At 53.5% G+C, this 18803-nt stretch overlaps 2 protein-coding genes across 16 annotated transcripts in view; both read left to right on the forward strand.

The window, feature by feature from the left end:
• SRF (serum response factor) overlaps positions 1 to 1994 on the forward strand; it is a 13952-nt gene extending 11958 nt beyond the window's left edge. For both annotated transcript variants that reach the window (XM_068940895.1, XM_068940896.1), the window contains one exon: positions 1 to 1994. This exon is cut by the window's left edge and continues 835 nt beyond it. The gene's annotated coding sequence lies outside the window, so the exon portion shown is untranslated.
• Positions 1995 to 5386: 3392 nt separating this feature from the next.
• CUL9 (cullin 9) overlaps positions 5387 to 18803 on the forward strand; it is a 32395-nt gene continuing 18978 nt past the window's right edge. For 6 of the 14 annotated variants that reach the window (XM_068940897.1, XM_068940907.1, XM_068940908.1 and 3 more), the window contains exons 1-13: positions 5684 to 5939; positions 6147 to 6207; positions 7370 to 7978; positions 8813 to 8967; positions 9337 to 9870; positions 13767 to 13905; positions 15407 to 15597; positions 16086 to 16470; positions 16698 to 16890; positions 17219 to 17426; positions 17526 to 17719; positions 17848 to 18065; positions 18211 to 18448. In XM_068940897.1, coding sequence (XP_068796998.1) covers positions 5907 to 5939; positions 6147 to 6207; positions 7370 to 7978; positions 8813 to 8967; positions 9337 to 9870; positions 13767 to 13905; positions 15407 to 15597; positions 16086 to 16470; positions 16698 to 16890; positions 17219 to 17426; positions 17526 to 17719; positions 17848 to 18065; positions 18211 to 18448 — 3158 coding nt within the window. In that variant the 5' untranslated portion in view covers positions 5684 to 5906. The other 8 variants (XM_068940906.1, XM_068940899.1, XM_068940900.1 and 5 more) reach the window with 7 other exon arrangements.

The following is an 18803-nucleotide window of genomic DNA, read 5'->3' on the forward strand; positions in this document are numbered from 1 at the left end:
TGCCTCGTTGTTGGGCCGCCCGGCAGGTTTGCAGCCCACCCTGCTCTGCCACTGGCAGACGACACCCTCACACTGCCAAAGCAGTCGGTGGGTGCCCAGGACCACAACGACACCCCAGAGACCTCCTGAGGTGCTCTGCGGCCAGCCCAGCCCCACGTTCTCGTCTTGGCCCTCGCTGCGAGCAGTGCAGTCTCCGTACGTCCAAGGGGACGTGTCTGGGTGTCTCCCACGACCCCCTGCAGCTCTGGCCAGCACTTCTAAATTCCTGTGTCTGATACAAGGTGGAGAAACAACTCAAGCGTCAAAAAGAAGAGTCCATGGGGCACCAAGCTGCTGGGCAGGTGGCAGACTCTTCCTCTGGGCACCAGGGTGGCCCGCAGGCTTTCTCAGGCTGTGGAGGAGCTGCTGTGACACCTGTGCAGGCATGGCAGGGCTGGGGGAAGAGGGCTGGAGCATACCTGCTCCTGCAGGGGAGTTGCTGCAAGCGGCTCTGCTACCTAGCCCTGTCCCTGGAGGGAGAGCGAGCAAGTGAGAGAGAAGCTGCTGAATCCTTAGGGGAAGGAGCAGCTACTGTAACTTTTTTTTTTTTAAGTTAAAAGACAAAAGAAGCCTTGAAAAAAAAATGACTTTATTTTTCTAAGTGTTAAACTCAGTATTTATGTAATTCTTTAAGGAATAAAAGTTTGGCTCCTGTACAGTTTTCATGGGGTTTGTACCTGGGGGACGGGAGAGGGGTGGGTGGGCATGGAGACAGGAAGGGGCCTTGCTTTTGAGTTTGTATTGTAACCTTGGATAATGTTCCTTCAGCATTAGCGTTTAAGCTGCGCTCTCTGCCCACCAGCACGTGCCAGGGACTGAGCTGGATGCTTGTTTTCCTCTTCCCTGCACTGAGGACTCCATACCTGTAATTTCAGGCTTAATTGGTGGGAGGCAAGTGAAGGATCAGCTGCTCTGCAGGAGCGGGGAACCTGCCCCTTGGGAGTAAGTGGCTTGCAGGGTGTCCAGCAGCCCCATCCACCTCTGCTCTGGGGGAGCATGGCTGTTTTGGCCTGGAGCAGCCCTGCCCGCAACTGCCTGAGGGGCTGTGGGCATCCCCAGTCCTCCCTGGGCTCCGAGGGACTGATCCCTGCTCTCTGTCTGCTTGTGGTGCAGCTGGCCTCTCCTGAACTCCTGGCCTCAGCTGGTGCCACTCCTTAATGCACAGATAGGGACAGGGCCCTTCCAAGCCCCGCTGTGCTATGGCAGCTCCCAGAATGGTCTACCAGCCCTAGTCTGCCAAGCAGCCTCTGAAGGGCCCATGTGGAGCAGGGTGGCCCATCTGGTGACAGTGACATAGCATTCTGCCTCCTCTTAGTAGCCTTGCTCTTAACGGTGATGCATCTCCTGCAGCTGGGAGCAGCGGGGTTGCTGTGCCATGCCCCAGGCCATTGCTAGGTGTACGGAGGCTGCTCAGTGATGCCTCCGAAAAACAGGGCTGGGTAGCTAGGAGCTGGCCCAGGGTGAAAAACGGAGGTTGAGGTTTGCGTTACACTTTACCTCAGCAGATCGTCATGGCCTGGCTTTGTTCTGCTTTGCTTGTGCTAGCGCTGTGGAGCAGAGCTGTTGGGCTGGGGCGGCAGGAGCACCCCTGCTGCTACAGGGCGTCTCATTGCTTCCCCTCTCTGGCTTCCCAAAGGCAACCGCTGGTTAAACGCTAATGGTGTATTTTATTTAAGTGCAGACTTGTAAGAACACTTGTTTATCAGGGACGAAACAACATTTATTGTGTGGTGACATTTTTTTAGTTCATTTTACTGGTTTGGGGGTTGTGTGCGTGTGTGCATGAGTGAGTGTGTGCGTGTCAATGTGTGTGTGGTGGGGTTATTTTTTTTTCCAGTTTCCAGGGTTGTGTTTCTGGAAGGATGTGGAAGTAATCACAGTACTATGTACAGAGCTTTCTTTTGTATTAAAAAAAAAAATACTCTTTCAATAAATGTTATCATTTTGTGCACAGATTTGGGGTCTTGGCCGTGCTTTCGGGGGGGACCTTAAGGAAAAATCAGGGTCAACACAGGGTCCATGCGTGCACCTCGGAGGGAGAGGGGCTGTTTGGGCATGATGTGGCAGAGAGGGAGAGGTTCCTCGTAAAGGTCTCCATCCCTACTTCCTCTTGTGTGGGTGAGCCCTGACAAGCCAGGTTTCCACTTAGGGCTATCCAGAGCCAGTGAGGGGGCCAGAGAGGGGTCTGTGGCCAACAGGTGGGCCACAAGGGCTGTCCTTTCTGAAAGCTGAGGAACAGTGCTGGTTGTCAGAGCATGGTGTGGGGCTCAGAGAAGAACCAGGAGTTGAGCAGGAACGGGGACCTTTGAAGCATAAAACAACTGCCCCGGTGTCACAGGTGGTTACAGGGAGGAGCACAAAGACTTTGAGCAAGAGTTAAAACAGCGAGGGGAAGCAGAGCAGGTTGCCCAAGGTTGCTTAGAACATGCAGTAACTAAGGCCAAGCAAAAGGACTTTTTTGCCATTGTAACATCAAAGAACAGATGGTCCCTGGACCTGGCCCCAAGCGGATTATGTATTGATGAACTACCATGAACAAAAGGAGGATAGCAGTAGTTTTTAGTAGTGGCAGAGGTGTTTGCAGGACAGGTAGAAGAGTTTTGTATGAAGATGTTGCTGCTAAGGTATTGTTTAAAGAACTGTTTATCTGATATAAAGGCTGGAGCCCAACTATTGTCGTTATGAGGCCCAGCACCAAGGCGTTATATTCCCCGCAGAAAACAGCTATGAGAAGATAAGGCAATATTCAAAGGCCAGCCTGGAGCATCATTACTTAAAGCCAGGTTGAGGGCAGATGCTGGTAGGCCCCCCCCCCCCCCCCAAAAGCCAGGTTATGGCACATGGGGATATCAGTAATGTGACTAAAGGGAAGGAAACCTCGCTTGGAGACCAAAGGGAGAAGGGCTCCTTACAATCATCAGTGCTGCTGGGCCACCAGTATGCCAGCTAAGAACATAACTATTAGCCCTGTGTAGTGCCAGGTCTTGGACCGGGTACTTTTTTTTTTTTTTTTTTTTTTTTGGTGTGCTGTAAGGAAGGCTTAGCACCATGCATGGCCTAGGGACAACTGCTTACAGCGCAGCGTGGCGTAAACATATCGCAGTGTAGCAGAACAAGAGAGGATTGTACAAAAGGTGGTCAGGAGTAAAACACAGCTGAAATGCCTCTTCCCCTGCCAAAAGGGGAGGCGCTTCACTTCCACGTTTCACTGCAGCCAGCCAGCCTGCCCCCTTTTCGGCACTCCTATGCGGCTGTGTGCTGTGATTCAGCACCACAAAACCAACATCAGCACAAGTAAACCCCCCTCTACTTGTACACAGGGGGTCCGTGCATGCCCTATAATACCCCCAACACAGGGCTAGACACCACGGACATAGCCTTTATTTTTAGGCTGAGACTAAGCACAGTATGAAAATCATCAGGCCAAGACCATTCACACTAAAGCAGGGCACACAAGTACCCACATAAAAGGTTTCAGCAGCGCAAACAAGACCCCTGTGCCCTGTCTGGCCACTGCCAGTGATCCTTGCTGATGGGTTTTGGCTATGGGATTAGCCTTTTGATGTTAACAGCAGGGTGCCAGGTTGCATTTCCCCCTGTAGAGCATTATCACTCCCTCACATTTGTGACATTAAACACAGCAATGTTGCAGGTGCAGTAATATATACTGAATAGAACAGCTGGTTGTGCATGTTTTATCAGCTTTTATATAGTGGTGTGGCATTTAGCAAGTCAGTCCCCCCCTCATTAGTGCAAATATACCATGTTCAGCTCAAAAGGAGATGAGTGTGATGAAGTGACTTGCCTTTGCAAAGCATGCTCTAAATACTAGTTCGAGCCCTTAAATTTTAACATCACGTTGTGGATTAATGGGAAAGGAACATGACATACACTATTGGAAAACACAGAAAGATTTCAAGAGCATCCAAGAGATTCTGAAAAGAGAGGATCAATAGTATCAACCGAGGCTATGTCCAATAATGGAAAAATCATGAGGTTAGCAGGGAAAGGCAAACATGTAGCAGTCCAACATGACAGTTTTGGAGGATGGTCCTCCCAGGCTGATGCAACACTGCACCTGTTTATCCAGTCCATCATTTGCCTGTTAGTTGCAATTTTTGTATTTTTAAAAATAAATGCTCCTCATTGTTGTAAAACATGGAAAATGTCTAATCAGTGGTGTTAGTACTGGTGTAGAAATGAGCTTGGACATGTACATGGACTTGCTCTGGGACTGAATGAGAAAGCAGCCGCTCATCTGTTTATTCTTTACTTGTAATGTTTATTTATAATCAAAACAAATGTTAAGAGACCAGATGGATAGAAACCTACACCTACTGGATTTGTAGGTGACTGCACCTACAAATCCCATCAATGAAGTGAAATATGGGCAAAGGGTAAAAAGTCAGATTTATGCAATGAGTGTTAGAAGAAAAAAACCCAAAAAGGAAAAGAACTGGAAACCGGCCAAAAGCATACACAACTGGTTTCAGTTGCCTCCAAATGCCCGTCTAGCAACAGTGAGACTAGGCCGGCCGCTTCCAAACCCAAACTTGCCAAGAGCTCAGCTCCTGCTGAAGCAAGCCAAACAAGGTGCACTGAGGGAACGGAGGGCTGGTTTTTGCAGAACCCCAGCCCTGATGTCAGACTGGCCATCTGCAAGCTCTGATAACGCTCACGCTGATGTGGCACGATGACTTTTAGCCTTGCTCTTATCCACTATGCAACAGCCTTTAACAGAATTTAGCAACCACTGGCCCAACTGCACCGACGTGGCGTCACGCACCACCTCGCGCGCTTGCGGATGCGCTCTTCAGCGCACAACTGCAGTTCTTCATCTTTGCTAGTTGCTAGTTGGCACGTGCAGGGAACGTGACGTTTTTTGGTCGCCCGTGGCAGTTTCCAGTGCACAGGCAGCGCAGAGGAGCAGAAGCCCTGCGAGAGGCAACACGCGAGCCCGCCTGGGCCTTGAAGCCATGCAGCGCTGTAGGCACAGCAGCGGTCAGGCCGTGGAGCCTCAGTCCCACCTGGGGGCTGCGAGCAGGCCTGCCCGGGCAGGGGCTCACCCCACCCCAGGGCCTGCGGAGCCGCCGGGGCCGGGCGGCTTGAGCGTGGCACGGCCGAGGCGGCGGGGACGCTCTGACCGGCGAAGGTTCTCGAAGGCGCAAGGCGATCCGCGACCCCCGCCAAGAGCGCGACAGCAGGAGTGCGCAGGCGCGAGGGCACGCCAAAGGTTGGCGCGGCCCCGCCCCGCCCCTCGCGGACGGGCAGTGCGCAGGCGCGAGGGCACGCCAAGGGTTGGCGCGGCCCCGCCCCGCCCCTCGCGGACGGGCAGTGCGCAGGCGCACTCCGACGCGGTTGCCTGGCCCTCGCCGCTACCCGTAGCGGCTGCGGTTTGCGCGTGCGCGGCGGGGAGCCGGAAGCTGGGAGCCGCGGTGGCGGCGGCAGGGTGGTTGTAGGTACAGAGGGACCGACCGACCGACCGACCGACCCACCCGCGGCGCAGCTTCCCATCCCTTCCCCTCGCAGTGGGGGAGAGAGCGGGCCGTGGCTCGGGGCCCGGCGGGGTCCGGTTGGCGGAGGAGGCGGCGGCGGCGGGCCTCGGGCCGTTGGCGGCGGGGCAGGAGAGGCGAGGTGGCCCCGCGGGGCCGCGGTGTGGTGTAGACCCCCTTCCCCCCCACCGGCGATATGCTTTAATGCATGTATTTAAGCTATGCATTGTCCTAGCAAAGCTCTAGCGTGTCGCGCTTGTCATTCACGTTACAGCCACTTATTCAGGTGCCCTAAATCCAGATTCTCCCCTCCCCAGCTACAAATTCTTCTGGGCCCTTTTGGATGGCTGTCTTGTAAAGAGGTGGTTCGTTGTCATGCTAAATGCTAAGATGTGGAGACTGGGTGAAGTGAGTTTTCTCCTCAAGCAGAATAATGCTTCATAGCGATTTTGACTTTTGTTTTACTGTGTTTTTTATTTTAAGTGAACCTCTTGGAAGAGGGAATGCCTTTGTGTACTGTCAAGTTCAGCCAGGGAAAGCAGTTGCTTGGCTTTTAACAGTGCATCTAAACATTGTTGCAAATCACAGGATAATAACTTAGTCCTTTCCTTACAGGGAGGCTGCAAGAAGATCCCAGCTGTGCTCTCTGCTGACTCCAAAGAAGACATAACTGAATGCAAGTATGACTCTCAGGGAGTTCAGGCTTTCCCCGGCCATGGGAAACCTCTTTGAGTGTGCCTAGCGTCGTCTTTGGATGGAGTGTCCTTTTCAGTTGTGCATTGATAGATGATTTCCTACATGGAATAACTTAAAAAAACACTTCTATTATTGTCAGCTGAACAGCATGTCCCTTCATTGTATCTCTTGCCCATGTGTGTAGATGACCGCAAGAGGGCCTGTTTGTGTATCTGCATTACTAGCTGCATGGGCTCCTCTGGGAAACTTCTTTTCTTATCACTCTGATCTTACATGCTATGTAGTAATGAAGTTGGTCTGTTACGTGCAGCATTCTCTGCAGGTGTCCAGCTAACTGCTGGCACCCACTCTTGGACAGCAAGTTATTTCAAGTTTGTCTTTGCCTAAACGAAGCAGAGAAGTGTCATGTCTTCTTCTCTGTAACCCCAAGATGCATAGCACAATCAGGCAGCAAGGATTAGCAACTCCTCATTTTGGTGAATCTGCCTGTTGACTAAACTTTGTAAAGTCAAAGAATGTTTGAGAGAAGACCAGGAAGGAAACACTGAGTGACTCTTAGATAGTGATGTGATTTGATGGATATGAGCAAGACCTGAGAAACTGCTAGTTATTTTCTTCACAGGCTGGTGACTCAAACTGGGTTCTACAGCTCTGCAGAGCACTCTCTTTCTCTCTGTCTCTCTCAGGAGAGTTCCTGCCTGAACCGAATAGCTACATGAATGTTAAATGGCAGGAGAGAAAACAAGTTTGAAAGCAGTGACTTGCATAGGGTTGTGTCACAGTCAGTGACAAAGATGTGAGCAGGACCCAACTTTTTGGTTGTTATTTGCTGTCTTATTGGGGGGATTTGAATAGGCCTTTTTTGCCTCTCGGAGTAGGCCTGCAGGGAGACCCTATCTCTATGTGTGCCAGTAATGCCAGGCACAGGGTTTATATGTGAAATACTTGCTCATTATCTCAGAGAGGGACACAAGCTTCTGTGAAGTGGAGTTTCCTTTGGGGCTTTATTCTAGGTGCAGGATCACAGGATCAAAGTCTGTGCCTCAACCCTCTCTCCTGTCAGCTGAGACGCTTGCTCACGCTCTCCCTGGCATGAGGCTTCATGTTGAGAACCTGCTCCTCCTCCCCCTCTGTCTCCGCAGACGCGTTTGCCATCATGGTGAGCGAGAGGCGTGACGGCAACCTGCTCGTGCAGCTGGGACCCAACCTGCAGGCCTACCCGGAGGAGCTGCTGCGGCAGCGGCGAGGCCACGACGGCCACCCCGAGTACCTGATCCGGTGGAGCGTCGTCAGCTTGGAGGAGAGAGCAGCAGGCAGCAGCAGCGACTCTTGCGCGGAAAGCAAGCCGGAGAACATCCTGATGTGGATGTCGGCAGAAGAGGTGTGCGCCAGCTGCCCGATGTTGCTGGGCAAGAGGAAGCTGGACGGGCGGTGGGTGAAAGAGGAGAAGGCGCCCAGCCCGTTCCCCGCAGATGTCGCGCTGGACGAAGCGTCGCTGCTGGAGATGAAGGCTGACGTCAGGAGCCTGGTGCAGCGAGCTGGTCGGCAGATGGCCGGGACTGGGGCTCCCGAGTCCTCCATCCTCAACACCATCCACGTGCTGAGCGCGTATGCCAGCATCGGCTCGCTGACGGGCGCCTTCAAGGAGACGGGAGCCCTCGACCTGCTGATGGAGATGCTGTGCCACAAGGAGAAGCAAATCCGCCGCAGCGCTGGCAAGATGCTGAGGGCTCTGGCTTCGCACGACGCAGGTAGGGGTGCTGGCGTCTCGGTGCCGCTGAGGGGTTGCCGCTGGGCTGCCGAGCGGTGCCGGTCCTTTTGTAGGCGCGGGATGTCTGGGAAACGGAGCCTCTTGGGGCTGGTCGGCAAAAGGGGGCGAACGAGCCTGAGCTCTGCAAGCGGCTGTCTGGGGTGTAGTCGTCTGGGGTGCTCTAAGAGAGGGTGGTCTTGGGGAGCTCTTTTGCCTGACGAGTTCCCGAGCTGGGATGCCGCTGAGCTGCTTGGCGGTGCCGAGGGCGGGTGGCAGAGCGTCAGGCCGTCTCTGCTGCTCGGTGTCGCCGGAGAGGCTCTGGCCTGTTCTCGGCAGGGAGCCTCTCCTCAGGCCCTGGTGGGTAGAAGCAGGCTCAGCTGCTCCCCGCCCGCTCTCCTCGTTGGAGAGGAGCTGCCAAGGCTCGGAAGTCCCTAACGTGGCTCGGGTGCCCCTGGAAGGAGCCTGTAGGCTAGGGGAGGTGGTGGTGTGTGTGCAGCAGGAGCTGCATGGCTTTCCCTGCTGCAGGGCCAAAGCTCGTGGGGCAGACGGGGGAGCGGTTCAAGTTCAGATCGGCGTGCCACATAAGAAAAACAGTCATTCTGGAGTCATTTCTTTGGAGTTGCTGTTTTTGGGGGAATCTCAGAGCTGTAGGGGTGAAAAAATGCAGTTTTATTTAGCGGAGCGAAACGTTGCCAGCCCAGGTCAAAGGAGAAAACGCAGTTCTAGATGTCACCGAGCAGCAAAGTTGTTCCTTGGTTGCCAAAGCCTGTCTGCCGCAGGAAGGTGGTGCGTGGGGTGTCTCTGGGGGCCTGAGGGGTTACTGTTGTTGCTGCAGGGAGCCGGGCCTATGTCCTGCTGTCCCTGAGCCAGCAGGACGGCATCGAGCAGCACATGGATTTTGACAGCCGCTACACCTTGCTGGAGCTGTTTGCCGAAACGATGTCCTCTGAAGAGTACTGCATGTCCTTCGAAGGGATTCACCTTCCCCAGGTAGCTGGCATGGGGAGCCCCAGACGCGAGGACTTTGGGGGCCAGGAGGGGAGAGAGTAGGTGCCGGGGGTCTCGTCCTTCTCCTGGGGCCAGGAGAGGAAGGGAGGGTGGTTGTTGCTGGGCAGCTGAGCGGGACCGGGTGTCGGGAGAGCCGGCCGCGGGTGTGGGCCTGGCGTGAGGCCGAGGGCTGGCGGAGAGCGTGTAGGAAGCCTCGTCTCTGATCAGGGAGGTGAGGGTGGGCTGCGAGGGCTGTGCTGCTGCCTGCTGGTGCGAGGCCGTGCCGGGAAGCTGGCTGGGGACAAGCTGGTGCCTCGGAGCGAGCCAGAGGCGCTGCGGTGGCTGGGGATCTGACAGCTGTGCCTCTTGCAGATCCCCGGGAAGCTGCTCTTTGGCCTGGTGAAGCGCTACCTGTGCGTCACTTTTCTTGTGGACAAGCTCAGCAGTGGTGCGGAGCAGGGAGGGGAGCCGCAGGACCGCGCCGTGTCCGGCTCGCTTGGCGGGGAGAGGAGCCGTGTGAAGCAGGAGTTTGAGTTCAGCATGGCTATGGCAAACCTCATCTCGGAGCTGGTGCGCGTGATGGGCTGGGACCACAGGCACAAGCTGGAGCTGTCGTCGCCGCAGGGGACGCAGCCTCGCACCGCCCGCTCCATCTTCCAGCCCAAGGCTCCAGCCCGCCCTGCTGCTCCAGTGTCTGTGCTCACTCCAAATCATGGTCCACAGAAAAAGCAGGGTTGTGCCTTCCTCACTCCATCAGACTTTTCCAGCCGCAGCAGCTACGTGGAGTATGTGCAAACAAACCTGGTGCACGGTATGCGGGTGCGTATGCTGGAGGACTGTGGTGATGTGAGAGCCGGGGATGAAGGCGAGTTTCTCCAGAGCACTAATGGCACGCATGCAGTGCAGGTAGGTTGCTGGTGCAGGTAGCCTGGCTAGGGTGGCAGAGAGGGCAGTAACAGGGGTGACTCTTCAGTGTTTCCCTAAGCACATCTTTGCACTCTGGAAATCCGACAATAGATAGAGTTTTGACTCTGGCTACATCAGTCCTAGCAAAGAAGCCACCTCTCGGAGTGAGAGAGTAGGAGCCTGACATGAGCTAGTTTGATTTAGTCAGGTCTGTCCTGCTAAGATTTTTTTTTTTTTTAGCCTCCAAAACAGTTGACTATATCCTGCCTCCCTGCAGTAGTCCCTGGCCTTGGATTCAATCTTGGGGGTGGTTTGGGAGCAGGCTAGCTGGCACAAGTAAGTAATGCAGCAAGAAGTGCTCTAGGGTCTTAAGCCTTGGCATGTGAGTGGCAGTACTTATGCTTCTGTTCTTCTCACTAGTTTGGACACAGCCTACCTAGCTCTCTGTCTTTTGATCTGTGAGTAGGTGCCAAGGTCTGTTTTCTCCTCTTTGGAAATCCAAGTTTGCTTTCATTTTTTTTTTCCCCTCTCCTTTTTAATATTCAAGCAAAATGCTCTTCTAGTTTTGGACAGTACGTAGATTATTTTTTGTTGCAGCTCCTCTCTATTGAATAGCTGCTATGTATCTTTTCTTGTTTTGTTTAAGTGTCTGAAAAACTTTTTACGGTATAATGTCATTTATAACCCAATCAGTAAAGGTAAACTGCAAATTCCTGCTGATTCTCTTTTTGTCCTTGTACTACCTGATCTCTAAGATATGAATTTTTTTAAAATTATATTTTCCATTTCTTACAAGCTTTTAGCTGCTCTTACTGTTAATGTAACTGAGCCCTTGAAAAGAGGATCTAGATCCTTTCTTTGCAAACTTTTTTCCTCTTTCTTTGCAAACTTTTTTCCTCTTTCTTTGCAAACTTTTTTCCTCTTTCTTTGCAAACTTTTTTCCTCTTTCTTTGCAAACTTTTTTCCTCTTACCCGTGATAAAAATATCAGAGGTTTTTTTTTTTTTTTTAATATATACACTGTTGAGCTGAAGTCTACTGCTGGCTTCTAGTGCCTTTAGTCGAACAGGTCCTTGAGTTCCTCCTTTTGCTTTTATTTTTCTATTTAATCAACTGGAATTGCTCCACTCAGGGTTATTTTCAATAGTAGACCTTTCTATAAGGCTCTTGCTACTGACAAAAACCAGATCTAAATGATAATAAATAGTTAATGAAAAGGTTTGTTGGCAGTTATATTTGGAAATACCCAACTTCTACACCAATTAGTAGTGGTTGACCTCCAGTCTAACTAGAAAGTTAACTGCTTACAACGATGCAGTCTTTGGGGACCTTCATCTTTATGCATCTCCCTGTGTTCCCTCTGTTCATATCCATGTATGTGTCTGTAGTCACTGAAGACTAACATGCGTTGCGCATACAGTTTAGCTCAATTTCCAGCTGGTGCTTTTAAAAAGTCTCTCAGTATCTTACCTCTTCAGCTCTCCAGCTCTTTGGAGTCCTGGTAGCATTGGTGTAACTCCAAAGAGAGTTCAGTGAAGCAGCAACCCGCATTTTTTTCTGCCATGTTTTTAAAGTCATTGGTATGTTATACTCAACTGTTACTCATTCTCTTAGATGCTGTTTTCTTCTTCAGAGAGCCTAAGTACCAGCTTTTGTGTCCTTGTTCCCCCATCCCTCTAGGAAAGAAGTCTGCCTCTGTTCTTCGTAGGACTATGGGTAGTAGGCACATGAAACGCCTTCACTGCTTGCACACAAAGCCACTAGGGGAAAAAAGGAGCATCCTTTAGAGCCACAGAAAATTTTGGCAATGATACCTTAATGGTGGCATAGTGTGGTCCCACCTCCACACTAGCAGACCTAATACTGTTGAAGAGGAAGAAAGTCTTATGGTATAGAAGATATTAGACTGGTGAAATAGAAAGAAATGATCCCATGGGCAGGACTTACCTGCCAGGTGATGGTGATCTAGCACCAAAGAGATCCCTTCAGGAGCAGAGATTCAGTGGACAGAAAGAGGCAGAACATGTTACATATAGGAAGAGCTGGATTTGCAGCATCAGAGACCATTGGGGTGACTTGCCTACTAGACAAGGTGGGATGTCACAAGGTGTCTGGCTAGGCCTCTAAGAGGTGCTGGAGAGGAAGCTGTGGTTGTGGCACATGTGAGGACTGCAAGAGGCTCTAAATCTTGAAGTTGTTAGGTAAGAGAGTACATACCAGTGCTCTGCAGGCTTGAGAAGGAGGTGGAGGTGCAAAATTTCAGCAGGTTGCTGAGAGAATGGTGTAAGGTGGAAGAGTTTACATTCTTTAGGAAACGGGGTACTTTTAGATAGAAGGAGGTGGTTCAGAAGGGATTGGCTTTACCCAAGCCAAACTGGAACCAGACTGCTGAGCCTAAATGTCAAGACTTTTAAATTTAAACTCCACAGAGTGGGAGAGATGAGAGAGGTGGAAGGACTACTGGTCGAGAACCGTTCATCCTTTAGGGATAAAGGCATAAAATTGCATCAGAGGTGAAAAAAGACAACAGAAGTTAGCAGTTTAGAAAATAAGATGGGAGACTAAAATGTCTGACGTCAATAAAGGATGTCCAAAACATGGTTGAAGAATAATTCGTCATCTGGGCTTTGTGTATCTAGGATACTTGTGCTAAGTCTGAGACAGCCCAGGTTGATGTGGGAAGGGAGTTAGATAAGACAAATAGATGAACCCTTTCAGCTAGTAAGATAGAAATCCTAAGGATTGAAAGGCCAGGCATAAATAGCAGAAGCATAATATTTGGGGCTTTCATCAACTGTCTGAGCAAGGTGCAATGGTGAGGGACATGCTGAGGGAAGTTGGCAAAGCTGCCAGGGCAGGAAACCCTGAGACTCTTCAGTTACCTCCCTGTGAGTTGCAAGAGTGTCATGTGGGGTTGGGATATCATGAGTAAATATAGACACACCGTAAATATCTGCCTCGTGGAGAGGCAATGCTGTGCTGGTTCTGAGCAAAGTGCAGGACTGGGATCCATCCCTTGTTCTTGGAAAGCTGCTCGTGGCAGGGGCTGCGGTGTATTGTGTTTCCATGTTCTTAAATAAGTAACAAAAGCCATGAAATCACTACAGTTGCTCAACTTTTGGGATTAAATGGAAGTGCTTGAAGTCTTTATAAAACAGAGACTGCTAATAGAGTTAAACAAGAGGGCCTTCTTTAAAGGTACTCTATGGAGACCCAAAGCAAGCATTTCACATTCATCAAAAAAAGATTTATACCAAGAAATACCTGGATAGAAAAAACAGAATAGGAAAGTTATTAGGAATAAGAGAGAGCATCCTCCAAAAAATTGAAGCTGTTTCTAAATGGGAAAGAGAGAAAAGAACCTGTCTCTGGAAGGTTAATGATAAAACCACAATATAGGAAGCCAAAAAAAGATTTTGAGAAGCAGCTTGTAAAACACAGGAAACAATTATCTTCTTTGAGACAGACAAGTCAAGAGCAAGAAACCTGTCCAGGAACCCATAGGGTGGTGAATGACCAAGGTATAAAAGTATGACCAAGAGAAGATAAAGTTGGAGCTGGAAAAAAACGTTTTCTTTACATTCATGTTCACCAGTAGGTTTGTGTCTAGGTTTTTTGCCCAGCCTACTGCTGCTGTCCTAGAAGAGGTCTGCAATGGTTGCATGCAAAGTTTGTGATTCTTTGTATAAAAGAGATCCAGGTATGATCAGGGGAAGAAGTTAAAGACAGTACGCTTAAAAAACAGATAACGCATGTGTTGAAATCTGTACGCGGATTAGGCTGTTTGTACTTGAACAGTGCTTTCTGTTTCCATGCATCTGGCAAAGAGGAGGACAAATATAACATGAGAATTGAGTGAGTGGCAAATCTAATCACCTAGATCTGTTTCACCTGCAGGTTTTATGGCAGTCATCAGGTCGGACCTACTGGGTGCGTTGGCACATGTTGGAGATTATTGGCTTTGGAGATCAGCGGGAAGATCCTGCTGGTCAGGAAAAAGTATATAGTCTGATAGAGAGCTTTAATCTAGACACAGGTGAGGTTACGTGCTGCATGCGTGTGGCTGTATCATCTCTTTCTGACTCTGCTATGGCATATTTTTGAGTGGCAAACCTTAAATGGTTGGGCAAATTTTCCTTTAGTGGGTTGGATTTAGAAAGCATTATCAGCTTTTAGTTTGTATGACAGGGTAGAGCTGGTTAAGTAATCATATGGCTTGTGCCTGCATGAGGCTATTTTTGAATCCTGGACCTTTGTCATGCTATAATAAAAGGATAAAATTTGCTTTATACGGAGACTATCAAAAATGTAAGTTAGAATTAACTGAACAAGCTGCCAAAATCAGAAACGTAGAGTCTCTTGAGATGAAGTTGCCTTGTAAGCCCTCAGATCGCCTTATGAGAATCATGTGGTTTTTTAAAAGCATTAGCATATCAGCAGTTTGTTTAACCTCACGCCTCCTCTCAATCTGGGAGGAGTTTGGTGTGAAATGCTCCTTTTTCATAAGATGGCTGCAGATTCCCCTGGAACTGGGATCCTTTCACATTGCCCTCGTTCTGGGCAGCCAAAAATGGGAAAATCCGGACTTCCAATACCCTATCTTGTTCATTACCTGATGTGACTCTGGCTGGGGAATCTGATCCACTAGCAGTTTCATCAAGCCCCTGATCTTGTAGGACTAGTGCATCTTTTGGAGAAGCGAGAGTTTGGATTAAACTGCTGCAAGGGACAGAATATATGTGGGATTAGCAGCTAATTATCCACTTCAAAGATATTCTTACTGCCAGTTGAAAAGATGCCATTATTGTTTCTACCCTTTGTAAATAAAATCTTAAGTGCACATCAGTGTGTGCTGGCTAGATTAAAATGAGTTTGGTTAGACTTTGGCTTTTGTCTTTGTTGCTCTGATTTTGGCAGAAATGCAGAGTTTGTCATTTCTGTGTAAAACTTTCCAATCATCATATCCCAAATAGAAATCAAATTGAAAAATTAGGTACTCCCTGCTTTGGAACTCGACACTTGGATAATTTATCTCAGGTTGGCTGACTGTCAGTAATCAGCCACATATGTAGTTGCTCTTGGCAGACATGGGCCTCTTGGAGCAAGTTTGATCCTCTTCTCTTGAGTCCTGAAGCAGTGTTTCCCAGCTTGCATTTGCAGAAAGCCTTGAGCTGTTGCTTGGCAGATATCAGCAAGTGTTGACTGAGCTCCAACTCCTGCTCCTAAATTATCCAATGAAAACTTAAATAATAGATTTTTTTTATCTTCTCCTCACCGTTTGGTGCATTTGTTGAAAGGAACTTGGTAGCTCTGCAGTCTCCTTTGCTTTTGCCTATGAGTACTTGCCCTCTTGGCCAGCAGGTGGCATTAGGAAAAGAGCGAAGCTGCTGGCAGAATTAATTTTCTGTCAACCAACTCCCTCAGAAGTTGTGATGAGCTTTGTTTGCCCAGGAAAGAGGGGTCTGCGGCTGAGGACAGCTCTGCTGAGGGGGAATTGGTGGAGCTGACAGTGCTCTCCTTCGCTTTGCTCTCCGCAGTTGCACAGCCGCTCTTCTCCAAGCCCTTTGGGGGGCTGTACTCCCTGCCTTACCTCGGGGAGCAGCCAAGTGACCCCGCAGAGACCTTGAGCCGCGCCGAGTGGTGGGAGCTGCTCTTCTTTGTGAGGAAGCTGGAAGTGCAGGAGCAGGAGGAGATCACCCGCCTCGTCCAGCAAGAGCAGGCAGAGCAGGTACGGAGACGGGACAGAGCCCGCAGAGCGGGGAGGCAGGAGGGAGGGACGTTAGGGAGATGACCGGGCTGCGAGCAGGGGAGCGCAGGCGTGTGCTGTGCTGGCAGAGCGCGAGCAGGGGAGAAACGGGCCTGAAGTAGGCAAGCGGGTGGGGGATGCCCAAAACGTGGAGGGCTGGGCGCAGCAAAGGGGTAAGGCCAGAGGAGAGGAAAGGCAGCCTCTGCCGACCCCAGAGAAACGGCAGGGTCCAGCGAGGTTGGGGCGTGCGAGGGGGAGGCGTGGGGTGATTCTGCTGGCGGCTGTTGGGTGGTGAGCGCAGGCGGGAGGGCTGGGCTGGTGCTCGTTGTGTTGGGGCTGGCTGGGGGAGGCTGGGGCAGGGGAATAGCCCTTTTGTGTGCAGCCTTGGCATCTGGTTTGGCGCTGGCCGTTGCAGCGGGTGTGGGGTGCGCAGTGGGTCCGTGAGGGTTAACTCGGCCCCGTGTGCCCAGTTGTGGGAGCTGGATGAAGAAGGCCTGATGCAGCTGCGGGTGTCTGCGGAGCTGGCCCAGAAAGTGCTGCGGGTCTTGGAGAAGCGATGCCAGGGCAGTGCTCGGAGCGACCTGCGAGGCTCCCGCGTCTACACCAAGTACTTCCTCGGCAGAGGGGCTGAGCAGGATGGCGGGGGGAGCGCCGTGGTGTCCTCGGAGGGGGCCAGCTGCGGGAACACCAGGCCTGAAGCTGTGTTGGCCGAGGCGGCAGAGGAAGACCTTCTTGCCGCGGCACTGGCACCCCGAGCCCCCGCTGCAGCGGAGAAGTCGGATTGCCAGCTGTTCAGCGAGCTCCTCCAGAGGGAAGGTCTGTTTTTCCCAGAGGTGACGGAGGAGCAGAGCAAAGGTAAGTGCCTGCTGCGTGCTGGGCTGGCCCTGGGGCCCCCGTGGTGCTGGAGGGCCCCGTCTGCCAGGTGGCTCCGCTGGCCCGCTGGAGGGTGGCTGTGGGCAGGGGGCAGGAGGCCGGGCACCTGGAGGTGGCCCGGGGAGAGGCCGGCGTGGGGGTGCTGGCAGGCCCTGGCAGCGTGACTGGTGCGCTGACACCTGCGTCTCTGCCTCCCACCTGCCCCGCAGTGTTTGGCAGCTCCAAGGGGGCCAGCAAGAGGGGCTCGCTGGCGAAGATCGTGGACGTGGTGGATGTGATGCAGAGGAGTAGCTCGGAGGTGGGCCTGCGCTTAGCCGGGCTCAAGCACATGCTGAAGATCCTGGAGGAGGAGCCTGGGCTCGAGCGGCAAGTTGGCAAAGCCCAGGGCGGGCTGGGGACCAGGTGTGTGGCGTGAGCCGCGGGGGTGCTGCCCCGCCGGGGCTGGCAGGTTCCTCCTGCTGGCTGGGGAAGGGCTGTGTCCGCAGGGAGGGGGACGGCGGCAGAGTTGGGAGTGTGGGGAGGCGGAAGCGGAGGTGGGAAAGGAGGTACGTGGGAGCGTGGGTGTGAAAAAGGGAGGTGGATGCTGTGTCTGCGCGGCCCAGGCAGGTCTCTTCCTGGTCTGACCTCTAAGCATGGTAGAGCCGCACGGGCAGGGAGGAGGTAGCTGGCAGGCCCTGGGGTGCCGGCGGCAGTGCCGGAGGCCCCTGTTGAGGTGCCGTTCCGCACGCAGGGAGAAGCTGGTGAAGATGGCGGTGGAGCTGCTGAGCGCCGAGGTAGCGGAGAAGGGGCTGGTGGCGCTGACGCTGCGACTGCTCGCCGTGCTGATGGTCAAATATGACTGGCGCGTGGCGTTTGCCACGGAAGGTGGCGTGCGGGCTGTGCTGGCCTGCATGCAGCAGCACGCCTCGTCCAGCGTGGTGCAGCAGGCTGGCCTGGCGGTGAGCGCGATGGAGGGGCTGCCGTGGGTGGGAGGGCCGTGGCACAGGCTTGCCCTGGGTGCTGCCCACTGGCCTCGTGAGCTGCTGTTTGCCTTGCAGGCCCTGAGGGTGCTGGTGGGAGCTGGGAGCAGCGAGCCGGGAGGTGCCAGTGAGAAGCCCTCGCCCCTGAACGATGGCGACGCGCAGATGATGCGGGAGATCTTTGCCAGCATCGGCTCTGCCTCCAGCGAGGGCTCGGCGAGCCTGCTGAGCGCCATCCCTGCTGCCATGAGCACCATGCAGAGGGTTGCAGGGTAGGGGCAGGGCGAGGAGAGAGGCTGGAGGCGAGGGGGTGGCTGAGCGGGGAAGGCAGGCAGCTGCTGGGCGCAGGGGAGGCTCGGTACGTGAGGAGGAAGGTGCCGGCATCGCTCTGTCCGCGCAGGGGCTCCTCGGGCGTGCGGAATGGCTTGCTGGTGGTGAACATGCTGATCGACAGCCACCGGGGCCTGGCGGAGCAGCTGGTGAGCTGCGAACTCCCCGCGGTGCTGCGGAGCTGCTGGCGGGAGGGGCAGAGCACGGGCTGCCCCAGCAAGACGCTAGCCCTGAGCGCGATGAGCCGGCTAGCGGAGCACGAGGTGCTCCTGAGCCTGGAGACGGCAGGTACCGTGCGGGCTGCGCCCCGGCTGGGCCGCGGCCCTGCAGGCGCAGAGGGCAGGGCTGGTTGTGCTGCCTGGGGAGAGGGCCGTGCCGGCAGCTGCCTAGCGAGCGCCGGGGCTGGCGCTACGTGTTGTCCCTGCCGTGGCAGGTGCAGAGGCCCCGCTGGACCTGGGGGACATGGACGTGCGGACGCTGGTGGGCAACCTGTGGGCCGGCGGCCTCTCCAGGGAGGCGGTGGTGGCCCTGGAGCGGCACCTCTGCGGCAAGGGCACCATCCCCTCTGGCGAGGCTGCGCAGGTGCTGCGGGACCGCGAGTGCTTCGTGCTGCTGCTGCGCAGCTTCAAGCTGCTGGGGGCGGAGAAGGCCGCAAGCCTGAGCGTCCTCAGGTGGGGCTGGAGGTGGCTGTGGGTGGCCAGTGGGGATGCGCTGGGAGTCCGGGGGCTCTGCAGCACGTGCTGGTGGGGCTGTTGGGGGACGTGCAGCGATGCGAGGGGCGTGTTGGTGGGTGCTAGTGGGGAGGTCTTGGGGGGCCGGTGGGGGCGTGGGGCAGTGCAGCACCTGTGCGAGTGCTGCTTGGGTGCAGGGGCAGGTGGGGGCCCCCCAGCATGTGTGCGGATGCTGGTAGGGACATCTGGGGGCAGCGCAGCATGCGTGTGAGTGCAGGTGGGGTGTCCTGGGTGCCCGGGGAGCCCTGGCCCCCAGCCGCTGTGGGGTGGAAGCCTTCTAGGCGGAGGAGAGAAA

The sequence above is a fragment of the Struthio camelus genome, chromosome 3 (assembly GCF_040807025.1).
Source record: "Struthio camelus isolate bStrCam1 chromosome 3, bStrCam1.hap1, whole genome shotgun sequence".
Taxonomy (NCBI): Eukaryota; Metazoa; Chordata; class Aves; order Struthioniformes; family Struthionidae; genus Struthio; species Struthio camelus.